The following is a 15638-nucleotide window of genomic DNA, read 5'->3' as shown; positions in this document are numbered from 1 at the left end:
GTAAAAATAAACATAAACAAGAGAAAAATACATATGAGAAAAAAAAAGAAAAAAGAAAAAAGAAAACACTAAATAAATAAATAATAGAACAAAGATAAAAAGAATAAAAGATAAATAAAATAAAAAAATTAAACCCAATTCAATTCATAAACTTTTTAATTTTTCAAAAATCAGTTTAGTTCATAAATGATTTTTAAAAACCAATTTTTTTTTTCTTTTTTTAAGTGCAGTGTAATTTAATTCTTTTGATTTCTTTCACATTCCTAGAATTGATTCAAAACTAGTTTAGAAATAATTTTTTAAATCAGTTCTAAACTAAACCCAAAAAAAGTATAAAAAATGAGGAAAAGAAAAACAAAATATAAATATAAATACAAATAACACTAATTTTTAAAAAAAAATCAATAAACAATTAAAAAGAAAAATAAATTTAATTAAAAATAAAGATAATAAGAGAGAGAAAATACATAAAAAAAGAAAAATATAAAATAATAAAAATAAAGAAAAAAGAAGACACTAAATAAATAAATAAGAGAAGAAAATAGAAAAAAAAAATCAATTTGGTTCATATCTAATTTTTCAAACTACATAAACTAGTTTTTTAAAATATAGTTCAATTTATGAACTAATCTAAAAAAAAAACAGTCCAGTTCATAAATTAATTTTTGGAAAGTGTTTGTCATTTTAAATGACAAAAAATTATATCATTTTAAAAAAGATGCAGACATAGAAAATTTGAATTTTAAATTAAAAAAAATCACTCACTTTCTCTCTCTCATGATTTCCGTTTTTCTATGTCTATCTCTTTTCTAAAATGACATAACTTATGTCATTTAAAATGACAAACACCAAACCTTTAATTTTTAAAAATCAATTCTCTTAAATACAATTTAGTAATTTTGATTCTTTTGAACACCCCTAGTAACATCAGAGAGGAACCTTAAATTATTATCATAGTATCATTTGGCTAGCCTGGACGAACCAAAAAATAAATTTGTTCTTTTAAGATATTTGAATTTAAATATACTGGCTCCAAGTAACTGAAACTAGTCAGATAACACATGAAATTACTAAACAATATTTGTCTCGTACAAAATGAATCTACTTTCTAATACAATCAATGGAAAACGAAGAAAATACACTTGCACATTACACTCAACACTGAACATATATGAAGACACCTAAATGAGTTGAAAATTAATCAGCTTTCCCACACACACCCGTGTAACTAATACTATTTACATTTATCAGACTAACATGGAACTCAGATTACAACCAAGCATGAGATTATGTCAAAGCTCTACAATCAGCACCAACATATGTTTATGCACGAGTTCTAAAAAATTGTTTATGAAGCCACTTCCATGAGTTCTACAACTTTAGAGTCCGGTCCAGAAGTCCCACAGATCTCCATATCCATATTATCATTATCACCATTCTTGCTAACACCATCATCATTGCTGTCCTTATCATTATCATCACCATTATCTTCATTATCACAACTGCCATGTATCTCAATATTATCAACTTGGGTACCTTTTTCTGAAGGGGGTTTATTATCATGGACACAGTCCCCATCTTCAGTAAAGTCATCACAACACACAAATTTCTCTTCAACAATATCAGGTTCATTAGACTTCTCACTAACAGGACCTTCATGACATGAATTAGCAAAACCAACAGTGTTCCCATCTTTAGATATAGATAGGGACATGGAAAGCTTTGTGTTAAAGCTATTAGCTGTGAATATACTTGAGGTTATATCAGGCTTTGACTTACTGTTAATCCACCTGTCCCCTAACCAATCCTTAGATATTCTTAAATCCTTCTTGTGCACTTTCATCAGCAAGCATTCACCTGATACCACCAAAAAATAATTCTATCACCAAATTGAGAAGGATGAAATAATTAAAAGAAAAGAAAGGGCTCAATAATAACATTAATATAGCATACCAGGGAAGTAGACTTGAACACTATCATCGCCGCAGTTGTCAATTCTAATTACAACCCCCTCCCACCAGCCATCACTCCACCATGCATCAACTGCAGTTCCAACCTCAACAGCCAATTCTTGCTCCTCATAAGTTGGAGCTGGCCTGATGGTGGGCCGGCCAGAATGTCTCATCCCAAGTTTATCAGGCATGGCCAACTTGAAAGCAGGGACCCATTCCTAAATGATGGAGGAGAACAATATAAGAGTTTTGAATTCAAAAGTGAGTGGTATAAATGGCGTGCATTGAGGGAATCTATAGAGTCTTTTCTTCAAGATATTTTGTTTTTCCATTTGGTGCCATTAATTTATTTGCCACATAAATTGTTAAAAGTCTATAACCGTATCGCATTTGACTTTGGCATTCCGACCCATGTCATTATTGGCCATCCCATTACCCTCTACACTTTTTTTTTATTATTTTTGAATTTCTTGTCCTGCACTAAGAAACTAAAATCCCAGCATAAACATGCCTAAATAATCTCCTGTCACTCTTATATAGCATTACTTAGCAAGAGATATCAAACAAATTGTTTTAAAACTATGTTATTTACTCGGATGAGGGTGCATTGTATTTGAACGAAAGAGATTTTAAGCAATAGATACTTATCATTTTGCAGATTATTAGATAGAAACTGAGAATAGTTGATATCAGTTGAATATTGGATCCAAGATAGTCTATCATGTCTGTAATTCACATTAGGCTTAAACTAGAATGATGACTAATTTTATGCAGAAACCTATTATTCGATGACCTTGTGAAATTATATTTAAACTCAAACTATAAGGATTAAAGAACATTTTCCTTATTAGTTGATAAAACTATAAAACCTTAAATAGATTTTTGGCTAACATAAAACTTAAATAGGAAGGAAACCCCTTTATTGATGCACATATTTTAAGATAGAACTAACATGGAAAATTGAATTTAGAATATCTCAAAAGCTTTGATTATACCTCAAGATTTCCACTACCATCTTCGTCCTGAACATCATCATACTGAACTTTCAAATGTTTCCGAGATACCTGCACAACTGTACACCTGAACCAACAGCCTCTAATGCCACTATCTTGACAGAGCAACTCTATCTTGTCATTAACTTTGTACATGGGGTTACACCAAGGTTGACATTCAACCTGGAGGCTTTTGTAATCCATCATTTGCTTACTTCTAATTAACTTCCTAACTCCCTGGCGACCTATCCCAGACCGAGCACACCCCTTATCACTTCTGCTCCTCTTGGCTCTCAGCTTTACATCACTACCTGCACTCAACTCTTCATCTTCTACTGCAAAACTATTGGCTTTAGACTCAGGGTTCTGGACAGAATCAAGATGCAAGCAAGAAAGAACTGGTTGAGCATAGTATCCACGCAGTTTACTCAAGTCAAAGGGCTTGACTTTATTGTTTTTAAATTGCCTGAAGCACAAATGTATTCTGTCTGTTGAAGTGGGTGGAAAGGAAGGCATGCATTTTTCATAGTGTTCCCGAGTTAAGACTGTGGCAGGACCATCAACACACTCTGCACTAATGACTTGAGAATAAGATGTGATAAAAACTTCCCGAGGATGAGGATTTCGTACAGGAACTGCACCTTTGACTTCCTGATTATGGTGAAACCACCTCACTTTAACCTTTTTCTGCCCCCTCCTGTCTTCATACATATCCTCTAAATAAGCAATATAATGATTCTCTCCCTTGCCCATAACAAAAACAAAGGACTGAATCTGCATATCATAAAAATGTAAATGTGAGATAAAAAACTGTAAAGAAAGGGAACTTCTTTAGCTGGTTGGGTGGAAAAGAGGCCCTCTCTTTAAAATATACATGCTACTGAAATAATATATCAGGAAAGAGATCCTTTCCACTTTGCTTAAACTTAAAGCACCAGGTCCTTCTCTGCATACTGATGGGCCTAAAATTATATGGGTCAGCTTGTTAGTTATTCTAGAATATTCTATGAGTAGGATAAAAGGTAGGCAGTGTATGTAGTGTGGGTATGCATGAATTCAGTATTGGCTTATGGGGAACTTGAGGATCTCTGGGAGTTGAGATTTCTGGGTTTATTTTCTGCATTTTATCCTTGTATGGAGCTTGTCTCCATTTATATTTTCTGCAATTTCATATTAATAAAAGTAGGTTCCATCACATACTCTACCCAATCAAATATCAGAGGTCAAGCAATAATACAACACAAGTTCCTTCATGCCTTTATTCCTCAACTGTCTTTCACATTTTTTTGGGTAGGTAGAGGAAAGGTAAAGGGAGGGGAGAACAGGAAGGAGTAGTAAATTATCTGGGAGTTCCCTCAAATTTTAGTTCAAGGTCTTCTTACCGCTATTTTGATGCCATTCCTGCAAAATGCAGGATAATGCTTAAGTTGTTTGCCACATGTCCATGCAACTCCCGACCAAACGATGTCTGAGTTGGATAATTTGGTGTTCCTCATTGGAAAGTCCTGAGAAAGAAGAGTATGTGTACGTAAAAAACATTAACTAGAAACAGTATAAAGGGAAACAGAGAAAGTCAGAAAGAGGGAAAAGAAACAAAAAGGGATATACCTTGTCATCCACTATTTGTGCAGACAGACCAGCAACTTCACTGACACTTCCATTTGTGGTCTCATGGGCTTGTACCAGATTTTGACCAGGTGATACTGGGATTTAAAATTAAAAAAAATAATAATAATAAGAAGACTTATATGATTTAAGATGGACTTCCACTATTACTTTTACTATTTGAGAAATCTGCTGTTTTTTTATTGGAGGGATAAAAGAAGGAATTTCATCTGAAAGCAGAAAGAGTATGGTAGAGAGGTGGATAAATTATTCTCCATAGAACAAGCATAAGAAAGAACAAGATAATTTTAAAGAAAATTGTCAGTGCAAAAGATTTCTCCAATCCCACCTGCATATATGACAGAGACTCCTTACAATTCACGATTGGACAACAATGGAGATATTGAAGAAAATAAAAGTTTTCCAGAAAGATCTATGTACATATAATACTTGTATAATACTCCTACTATAGTTAATGGCACAAAATATTTATTGAACCTCATCCATATCGTTGTCGTACAAAAAACACATGCATTGTTCATTAGTCTATATCACTTGATTGTAACTCATAAAGCCATAGCATCTAGAGGTGGCAAAACAGGTCCAGTCCGTAAGGTTGGCCCGTTTAACCCACCACAAATGGCGGATTAGGTTAGGTTTCCAACCTGCCAACCCATTTGAATCCGCCCCACTTAAGGGCAGGTCAAAACGGGTTCAACGTGCCACAGAGCATGTTGATCCGTCGTCAGGTTGTTTTTTTACTTTTATCTTTAAAAAAAAAATATTAATTAGTGACCTTTTTTATACTTCATTTGATACCTTTTATACCTACAGGGAGTATAATTTTTAAAAAAAAATTACTTTTCTAATATGTTGGCGGGTTGGTGGGGCAGGGTGGGTTGAAATTTTCAACCCACTTTCAAAAACAGGGCAGGTTACCAGTTATTAGCATCCTTATATATTAATGCACAATATTGTTCAACCTACAATAACCAAAAAATTTATAAATGACAGCAATCAGTTAGAATTAAGAAATATTAACTTACCACTTCTATCTCCCAGCAGATGCTGCTTTGATAGCATCGATGTCAGCCAATCCACCACCTCTCTTCTAGATCTCCATTTGAAACCAATTGGAATGGAACCCTCCTTCCCAACAATTTCAAGGAACTCCTCAGCAACAACATAGCACATGTGTCTAACACTCCGTTCAGTGCCCACAACTGCAAGGATGGATTCCCCAACAGAATCCTTCAGGTAATAATGAACAACGCGGTTGCCACGCTCCTGCGAAACAAACTGCTCTTTCCATTCCACAAAACAGCGATTGCTTACAGTCATCTTGAAGAGAATACCAGATAAGCACTTGATTTCAAAGCAATGGCAAAGGTTCCTGACCCTTTTGATTCATTAGTCAAAAGGACAATCAGACAAATCCACAGCCATAAAGTAAGAAACTCCTAGCATATTACCATCCTAATCAACCAATAACCCTCCGAACAACCTCAATTTCCTCACTCCTAATAAGAGCTACTCGTGAAAACTCAAAAATGTTTACTACATAAAACTAACTAAAATCCTCAGAAACAGTACTTTTTCATCTGGGAAAAAGTCAGAAACCCTAATTAAACAGGTATGCCCTTCCAAATGGCATCTAACCAAAATAAAAAATAAAAAATCATCTCAACAATTAAGAAGGGGTTTGGAATCAGAGAAAAGCATCATCTAAGGACTAAATTGACCCTTTTCTCAATCTCACAAGCCTCAGAAAGGGCATGATCCTCTGCTGAAACCGAAAATGCTCCAAAGTTGACCAGAGCCACAGAAACCTCTAATTAATGTCTATGTCTACAAACAGATCAGAAAGAAACCCTTCAGAAAAATTGATCCAGAGATTGAAAAACCCAATAGCCAGAAAAACTATTGGGTTTTAAACAGCTCCAGAGGTAACAATCAGCAAAAATTAGAAATGGGTATCCCAATTGAGGACAGAAAAAGGAAGTTTCCACCAGAAAGATTGAAACTTTATAGCATACTCTGAGTAAACTTGCTGATGTTAGACCCCGGATGACTCAATGGCCTTGGGCAGAGGGTGGTTCTGTGAGAGCACCGAAAGGGAAGAAACTAGGTGGAAGAGAAGAGACAGTGAGGTCAGAGATGCTGAAACGAAAGAAGAAAGAGGGTACCTTGAAATTGCCATAGACATGGACATAGAAAAAGTGAGAGTTGCAGAGCTGAGGAATTGTGCATCCACTGTAGCCACAGGTGTTAATAGAACATGGGAAGTGGGTACCTAATTGATGGGTTTGGAGTAGAGGTAAAATTGTCATTTAATAAACGTGAGATGAACTCTTACTTTTTCAAAAATAAAAAAGAAAAAATTACTCGAGCAAAATAAAATTCTAGAAAATTCGTAAGCTTTATTTTTTCATCTTGTGTATCGATGAGATGGTATTAGATTAATCAATTATAATGATTTTTAAATGGAATGAAAAATGAGGAAATTAAACTGAGTTTGGAAACTTGCCTTTGAGTTTAATTTTGCTATTGTATCACGGGGAAGGATATTGTGACAACCAAGTTGTGTTACTACCAAGTGACTACCAATCAATTCCACCGTTAGATCGATTATGTTGATCCAACGGTTATATTTATTTCCATCTTTGTATGGTCATGATTTTTCAAATTTAATAATTTATATTTATTTCCACCAAGTGACTACCAAGTGAAAGCATTAAATATGATAAATCATAATCATACAAAGGTGAAATAAATATAAATTATTAAATTTGGGAAATCATGACCATATAAAGATGAAAATAAATATAACCGTTGGGTCAACATAATCGATCTAACGGTGAGATTGATTGGTAGTCACTTGGTAGTAACACAACTTGGTTGTCACAATATCCTTCCTCTTGTATCATTTGATGTGTTGTAATAATCATATAATACTAATGAATTTAGTTGGGATTAATTATTATGTAAGATTTTTGGGAAAATATTGTTTTCGATTCACATCATTTTTCTCACAAAATGTGACAAAGGAAATTATGAATTTTATTTTAACGAAGAAAAGAAGAAAGAAAAAATAATGTCAATTGAAATTATGTGATTGTTCTTAGTTCTTATTTGAAGTGTGTGTACCCTTAAACAAAGTGCACAACATCTGTTTGATAAAATGCGACACTTGAATCCTTGCTTTTTTTTGCTTCGGATCACGTTGTCTTCGAGTGTATGTGTGGGTGAAAGTGGAAGGGGACTATGGCTTAAACACTGCAACAAGGCCTCAATGTGAATAGGCTGTTCTACACTAATAGAGATAGGAAATGTGAATTCTTTCAATGGTGCAACTCATTACATGCTGACATGCCAATCTTCAACTCATTACACTCTTAATTTTAGTTATTGATCTATTTGTATACTCTAATTTATTATATAGAGAAATGTCAAAGGTGAAGGTGCAGGTAGTGATGGTGCAAGCCTCAATTACATTGCTGAAGCTCCTAGTGTTGTATTTATTGGGAATTATTTGGAGTTTATTGTTTTAGATTTTGTTGCAAATGTACTAAAACGAAGATAATGTAGTAGAACCTCACTTTAGTCTTTGTAAACGTGTCCTGCAGCGCAGATGCATGAGTTTTAGGAGTATGCTGTGGTGGGCAGGTGTTGTATTTAAGTACGAGGACTTCGAAAAAACAGTTTTGTAATGTGAATTTAACTTGAGCGTTATATCAAATGATGGTAGCTCAGTTGGCACTAGAAAACTGAGCAAATGAGGTGAGAGCATGTGTTCGATCATCTCAAGTATTTAACAGGAATTTAAAGTCTTAATTTCGGGATCCATCCTGAATCGGATTAGTCGCGAAACAATGAACCGATTTGAATATCTTAAAAAAAAACTTGTGTGTTATGGTCAATGGAGTTCTACTTAATTAGAATTTAAATTGTGCACGTTTGGCTTTGGTAATTAGAAAGTGTCACTATGACTTTGACAATTCGAACTCCTAAGAATCGAAATCTAAAACAAAGTAACAAACAACATAGGTTGCTGTTTAAATTGGGTTCTGTTACTGCCATCATGCTTTTGGCTCTAACCAAATAGACACTAACTGATTCAATGACAACCAATATCATTGTCCAAAGGAAGCTACGCACTACCAATCCCAAAAAGATCTGTGCAGTACCAAAAAGATTTGTGCAGTCCCAAAATAGTTAGAAAATGCTAATGTACTCTAGGATCCAGATGTTGGCTTAAGCATTCTTGGCACACTCTTCTCGGTTCTCAACTTGGCTTAATTGAGTGACTTGGCTCGAGTGTCCCAATTGGTTTGTTTACATGTATTCCATCCTTTGCAGATATTTGCATCCTAATGATAAACTCCTAAGCTTAATTCTAATGACGAAACTAGAAAATTTTGTTAGAAGGGACGAGGAAAGTAAAATTCACACTAACTTAGGTTGTGCAATATGATAGTGGGTCAGTCAATACATAATCAGATTTGAAGAATTCTCCAAGTTTTATTTTGTGCATGAGTACTAATAAAGACAAAGTGAGACCAATTTATGTTACACTACTTTTCTTTTAGGTTACAAATTCTTTAATAGCGTAAAAGTTGAAATCAGTTAGATAACTTACCTTCTTTTTTTGAAGATTGAGCTTGGCTTGAATCCCCATAGGACTATTGCAACCTCTTTTGCTTCTGTATAAATACCTTCTTTCTTCGCTACCCTTGTAGGCCTTCCAAGAAGTCTCTACATCTTTGAGGGAGAGGGAGTCTATTGTTCCATAACCACCATTGTCTCTGTCATCTAACTCAGGCATTGGATGAAAAAACAGCTCATAGAACTTACTGCATATTCTTGGCTCTCTTTAAAACTCATGATTAACCATCCTGCAATATTGTGATGTGATGTGATCACCACTACAAGCTTTCTCATACCTTCTTTTGAATCTAGCCATGATCCTAGTGGCAAAGGACTCAATTATAGGCAATATGGTAGTTAAATACTAAATAATATTCTTCAATAAATCTGTACATGGGGTCATTCTAATGTATAGACTATAGACCTAGCTAAAGTTAGTAGTTGTAACATAATATTTACAAATTAGAATGAACCCATATAGAATTCAAATACACACAAGTCTATTTCTGACTCAATTGTCCTAGCTAACACTCATTTTTAACATACAATTGAAACCAAAAATTTTATTTAACGTTAATTCAAGAAAAAAAATCACAAAAATGATTTGAATTCAACTATCCTGATTCAAATAATTTGAATTATGTTTTTTAGGTGTCTTCTTTGGAGTTCTTAATGTTAATGGATAAAAGCTGGGCTTTTTGACCCTTTTGCCCCTCATTAAATAATTAATAACCAATTTGCCCATCCCCCAGAACTATCCATCATCCTGCCCCCATTTAGTCGATTAAGATGCACTTTTAATCGACTTAATGGGCAATACTCAGAAATCATGAAACGCGAATTTTAGTCGACTAAAAACTCACCTTAATCGACTACATTTGTGGCACTTTTAGTCGACTAAGCCCATTATTTAGTCGACTAAATATCGCGGAAAATCCTATATCCAGACCTTTCTCGGTCTCATTTGCATTATATTCGAAATCAAAACTCCTCTTTCTCTTGTTTGTCAGCTGTGATCCTTCCGATCACCCTTCCATTTCATCCCACCACCTCTAAGGCATAGTAATTGTGAAATCATTGTCATTTCCCTTTATTTCTCAATTGTTTCCCCCAAATCCGAACCCAAAACCCTAAAATCCGATTCCTACCCCCAAAATTCGTGTGAAAGATGAGCTCAAGTCCAAACATGAATGTTACTATGATTTACTATGATGGAAAGCATTATGAAGGCCCCAACGGTGTTCAATTTGAAGGAAAAACGAAAATGTTGAAAATCAAACGGGGCACTACGTACAATGAGCTGAAGGGGAGGATTCACCAAAAATTGGGGCTACATCACCCTAAATCTAATCCTCCTCCTCCTCTGACGCCGTCTCCTCGTCATCCTCGTCTGACACATCAGTCCCCTGTCCTGCAACATCTTCAACCTGTTGTTTTCCTCGTCCAAGCTCTAGACGAGCAAGCCTATCTTCAACACCCTTGAACCGTCCCTGTATATGTCTAAATCTTTCATTCCCTTTCTGCACGTGACTCTTCCTCCATTTTTTGTGTTTCAGCGCCATTTTTCCTATTTTCTTCAGCGTGGCGTTTCTGCCCTTCATGACATCACGCAATGAAAACCCACCCTCAGGCTCAGCTATCTTCTGCTGGTCACCCTCATCATCATCGTCATCATCATCCTCCACCTCGGGCTCAACCATGTCTACAACTGGAGCAACATCAGGAACCTCAACATCAGCCGCACCTGTGAACTGCCACACTCCTGTTTGGGGGTTCTTTGTCATCTTGCACTGCTCCAGTAGACGTTTTCCAAACTTATGATTATACCCTGTGGTCTTCTTCAAGGTCACATTACCTATGGGAACATCAAAATGCTCCATATATCCTATGAACAAGACAAGCAAATGGAAGTGCACCCTTGTGTTTGGCCTTATACATCATCCAACACATGTAGTGCCTCCAGTTCACCGAAGTACCATGTCGGATAGCCCACATGATGGGAATGTCATGCTCCAACACCCTGGAATGATTGAACGCTCGCGGAAACAGAATGTGGGTGATGACATAGTGTAGTATGCGGGACTCCACAGTAAGCAACCCCACCGTATAGGCAATGTGTTGCCCACAGACTCTTCTCTGCTCCTGCACGGCATCACCTCGTGTATATCCTGGAAGTATGGTCCCGCTGTCTGCGTCATATTCCACAGTCCGCGCAGAATCAAAGTCATACCCCAGTAACTCCAACCATACCGGAGCCGTCATGATGATCTCCACCCCGCAGACCCTAGACCTCAGCTCACCCTCTACGTAGCTGAGGTTATGGTAGAAGGCCCGTACATGCAGCTCATAATATGAACACGACAGTTCAGCCAAGGTCCTAAGATGTGATTCCTCCAACCACCTCACAATGTTAAAACCTTCTTGTTCAAAAAAAGCTGTATCAAGTGATTTGGCCCCACATATCGGTCGGTTAACAAAGTCACGGACAAATGATTCATGAACCACGGGGTCATTCTCGAACAAGTATTCGAATGGGAGGTCGACAGGAGCGGCCTCTTCCTCTTGTGGCCTTGACGAAGACGGACGGTCTTGTCGTAGTTTCTGTCGTCTCTCATTTCCAGTGCTAGACGATCTTCTACGACCAGCCATGGGAACAACTGTACCTACAATGCAAGTGGAAACAATATCAATGAACAATAACAATATCAAAAAATTTAAAATTCAATATAAAAAACAAAACCTAATCCTAAAATAAAACAGAAAACAAACCCTATACCTAACCATAAAACAGAAACCCAATCCAAAACAGCACCCCAAACCCTAACCCTAACCCTAAAACAGAAACCCTAACCTTAACCCTAGCACATCACAAAAAACCATTCCTAGCCCCTAGCATAAAAACATCAACCCTAACACTACAACCCAAACAAAACAGCAACATAAACCCTAACTCTAACCCTAACCCTAACCCTAACCCTAACCCTAACCCTAACCCTAAGCCTAAGCCTAAACCTAAACATCAACCCTAACCCTCACCCTCACAACAAACTTAACACCCTACCCCTAACCTAAATCTACAAAACCGCAAACAGAATTCAAATGTGAGTACTAGAATTCTGATGTTGAGATTATCAAATACATAAGTCATATAAACATCCCTGTTCTATACTACTTCCTTGATAGAAATAATTAACTCAGAAAATCTCAAATCAACACATGAAAAATACTTCTTCATATTAATCAAATCAACATAATATTATCATGGAGTTCCATTGCATTCAGACTACAAAGACTCTACTCAAACATGACTAAAGAATAGATAAGAGAAGAAGAAGCAAACTTCATTTCCATGTTGAAAGTCTTCAATCTCCAAACTATTACAAGGAAATCCTAATACAAAAACTAAACTAAAAGAATTTAAAGAGAAGTCAGACTAAGGTTTGAGAGTGAGAGAAAGTTCAGATCCCTCAGATCCAGATATATCTTCTAAGTGTCAAGGCTTTGCCTTATATAGTGTTACAATTAAAAACAGAAAACTGATGTGGGTGCTAAAACGTCCATAAGTGACCGTTTTAGCGTCCATGCTTTACGTATGCTCAACTGCTTTTAACTGATTCTAACGCTAAAACGTTAAGGAATGACCGTTTTAGCGTCCAAACTTGGTGAATGCTCAACTAACTTTAACTGACTCCAACGCTAAAACTCCTGATTTGGACATTTTAGCGGTGAAGACCAGAATCTTTTTTCCACTTTCGGGCGCTAAAACGCTTATTGCAGGCCGTTTTAGCGCCCAAGACCAGCAATTTTCCATCTTCTTAGTGCAGCAGTGCGCTAAAACGCTCTGTGTGGGCATTTTAGCGCTCATCACCAGCAAGTTTTGGCCTCTTCCTGTAGCAGGACGCTAAAACGCTCAGTTTGAACGTTTTAGCGCTCAACACTTAGGCAATTTTTCTCCTCTTGAGCTCCAGAATCTTCTTCCTTCTCCAGTTGTCTTTCAAGCTTGCTTTTCCTACAAGAATCATACAAATTTCCAATAAAGCTCTTGAACTTGTAATTGAGGACATCTTAGGACATTAACCTTGTTTTTCATCATTTAATCACACAATTTGATCCTAATTCTTGCTAAAAACCATGATGAACTAAGGGTTCATCACAATTCCCAGATTTGAATATTGCTGTCCTCAGCAATAACTTTAAAGACAGAGAAAGACTTGAGATTCGTTACACATGAAATTTATGAGGTTGGATTGAAATATGACAGATCAACTTTCCAAGATACAATCTAACAACCCAGCAATCTATCTTTTACTATGACTTGCTTAACCTCATCACAATGACTTTCAATAGATCAGTAAGATGAAATGCAGAGACCTTCAACACAAAACACCCCCTCACTTGGAACTTCTAAAAAATTGTGAGAATAAACTCGCTTGCACTCTAGTGTCTAAGGGTGTACTCATCACTCAATCTCCACTGCACTCAAACTACTATAAGCTTGCACATCTTCTCACTTTCCATAGTGACAGTGATTCATAAGCAGAACAAAAGAGGCTTTGGTGGTATGACTTGACTAGGAATAAGATTCTGTATAGAAGAAGGAAAAATGGCTTGGCACGTAGTTGGCTAAAGGTAGGATTTGATGTTGCAGAAGGTTAGATAGATGAATCAGATTCAGATAAGAGGAGGATCACTATTGAATTTATCTATGTACTCCTTAATCCTTCACATTCTCTTCTTCCTTTTCATTTACTCTTTTCACCAACTTTTCTACAACTTTTCTTTTTCTTGAACTTCCTTCCTCCTTTTCTTCCAACTTTCAACACTTTGTGTTGTTTTGATTTCCCTTTTTCCTCATTTCCTTTTTCTTTTCCTTTTCCAAACCAAGCACTTTGTGCCTTTACTTCTTTTTTTCTTTTTCATTCTTCTTTTTCTCCAAATTTCCAACACTTAACACTTAATATTTTTGTTCATTGCAGAAACACCTTTCTCCAACAGAGCTTTCCTCCTTACCCCTTATCTGAACACATAATCTGAAAATTTAGGATCTGGAATAAGTGCAGGGCTCTTAGTTTTATCACAAAAAGTTTGGCTTAAGGCTTCCATGCAATAGGAAAATTTGGTTCAAAAGAAAAATGCCTCAATGAACTCTACTTTACAAACAATGAACTATTTCAAGTTAGAAACAGGGCAAGTTCTAGAGTTACTCATACAGTGAAGTGCTCTCTGAACAAAAATTTTCTATATAGGCTCTATGTCTCACAGTTCAGAGTGCATGCTTGAATTCCTCTATATACATCAAACTGATCTCTCTACTCCTCACATAGCATGAGTATTGCAAATATATCATTTAGCACACATGCAAAGATTTCAAATTGCATCAAAATTTTTTTTGATCAATCATGTAAAACTTTGATCATCCTATCCTCATAAAATTCACATCATCTCAACTCTAAATCCAACCTTTGTACATATACAACACTACCTAAACTACCTAAAACTACATTCACAAGAATTTAAAAGAAAGGATTGAGATGTTTCCCTGTTTGTGGCTCATCAACTGTGTGTCATCATCAACTGTGTGATATCACCATAATCATGTCATTCATTCACACCCCATTCCCAGATTTAAACGTTGTTGTCCCCAGCAACTAATTTAAATCTAAAAAGCAGTTGACACATTCTGAAACACATTCACATATCAACAAATAGCATCAGTACTATTTCAAAAGTGCATCATGCAAACAAAGAATCTCAATGTACTAACAAATGTACAAAATTAAAAATAATACCACAGGTAACTAAAAGTATCCAAAATAAAACCATAAAAACAGAAAATGTGTAAAAACAAAATGAGGAGTCTAGTCAGTAGACTCTTCATCATCACTAAACACCAAATATGAGCCTGGATCAGCAGTAGGCAAGGGGTTGTACTCAGGATCAATACCCCTGTCCTCATCCATAGCACCAGTATCAGCAGTAGCAGCAGTGGTCTCTGTGGTAGTAGCATCAACACCAGGTCGTCTCTCTGAAGTGGGTGCAACATGGGAAGATGTAGCACCATCAGCAGGCGCAGCTCCATCCACATGATCAGCATAGTGAGTCCGAGCCATTGCCTCAAAGGCTTCCTCCTCATCAGAATGAGGGTATACAGCAGGCTGGTAATCAATAACATCTAAGCCCTGAGCCTCACATATAGATTTCAACATCGTCACCATATATGTCTGAAATAAGTGCTGGCTGGACTGCATAAACCGGAGACGCCTGCGCAAATGTCTCATACGGAAGTCAGTGTTCACCGTCCATTGCTCCCCTGAACGTAGCCTCTCTTCTAATTCATCATCACTCTGAGCTGTAGATTTCCTTCCAGGAGTCAATCCTGTGACCTCCCCTCCTCCTATCTTCAATTGCTTTGTTATCATTGCGGCATCAATTGTAGGGTGCA

The 15638-nt window shown here is 36.4% G+C and overlaps 1 protein-coding gene across 1 annotated transcript; it reads right to left on the bottom strand.

The window, feature by feature from the left end:
• Positions 1-1036: 1036 nt before the first annotated feature.
• On the bottom strand, positions 1037-6833 carry LOC133307622 (uncharacterized). The gene is made up of 6 exons (XM_061508163.1): positions 5596-6833; positions 4553-4647; positions 4327-4449; positions 2948-3718; positions 1954-2170; positions 1037-1857 (listed from the first exon to the last, which is right to left on the bottom strand). Exons 1-6 carry the CDS (start codon positions 5888-5890, stop codon positions 1349-1351), a joined length of 2010 nt encoding a protein of 669 aa, XP_061364147.1. The 5' UTR covers positions 5891-6833; the 3' UTR covers positions 1037-1348.
• Positions 6834-15638: the final 8805 nt, after the last annotated feature.

This window comes from Gastrolobium bilobum, unplaced genomic scaffold (genome assembly GCF_033153095.1).
Source record: "Gastrolobium bilobum isolate Gb01-03AN ecotype WA unplaced genomic scaffold, APGP_CSIRO_Gbil_v1 utg4632, whole genome shotgun sequence".
NCBI lineage: Eukaryota > Viridiplantae > Streptophyta > Magnoliopsida > Fabales > Fabaceae > Gastrolobium > Gastrolobium bilobum.
Note: the sequence above shows the minus strand (reverse complement) of the source record. Positions and strands in the feature narration are given on the sequence as shown.

Coding starts and splice junctions, on each gene's coding strand:
- LOC133307622 (XM_061508163.1), bottom strand. CDS start 5,890: ATGACTGTAAGCAATCGCTGTTTTGTGGAATGGAAAGAGCAGTTTGTT. Junction 4,450..4,552: donor CACAAATAGTGGATGACAAG/GTATATCCCTTT, acceptor CTTCTTTCTCAG/GACTTTCCAATGAGGAACAC. Junction 3,719..4,326: donor GGAATGGCATCAAAATAGCG/GTAAGAAGACCT, acceptor TATGATATGCAG/ATTCAGTCCTTTGTTTTTGT.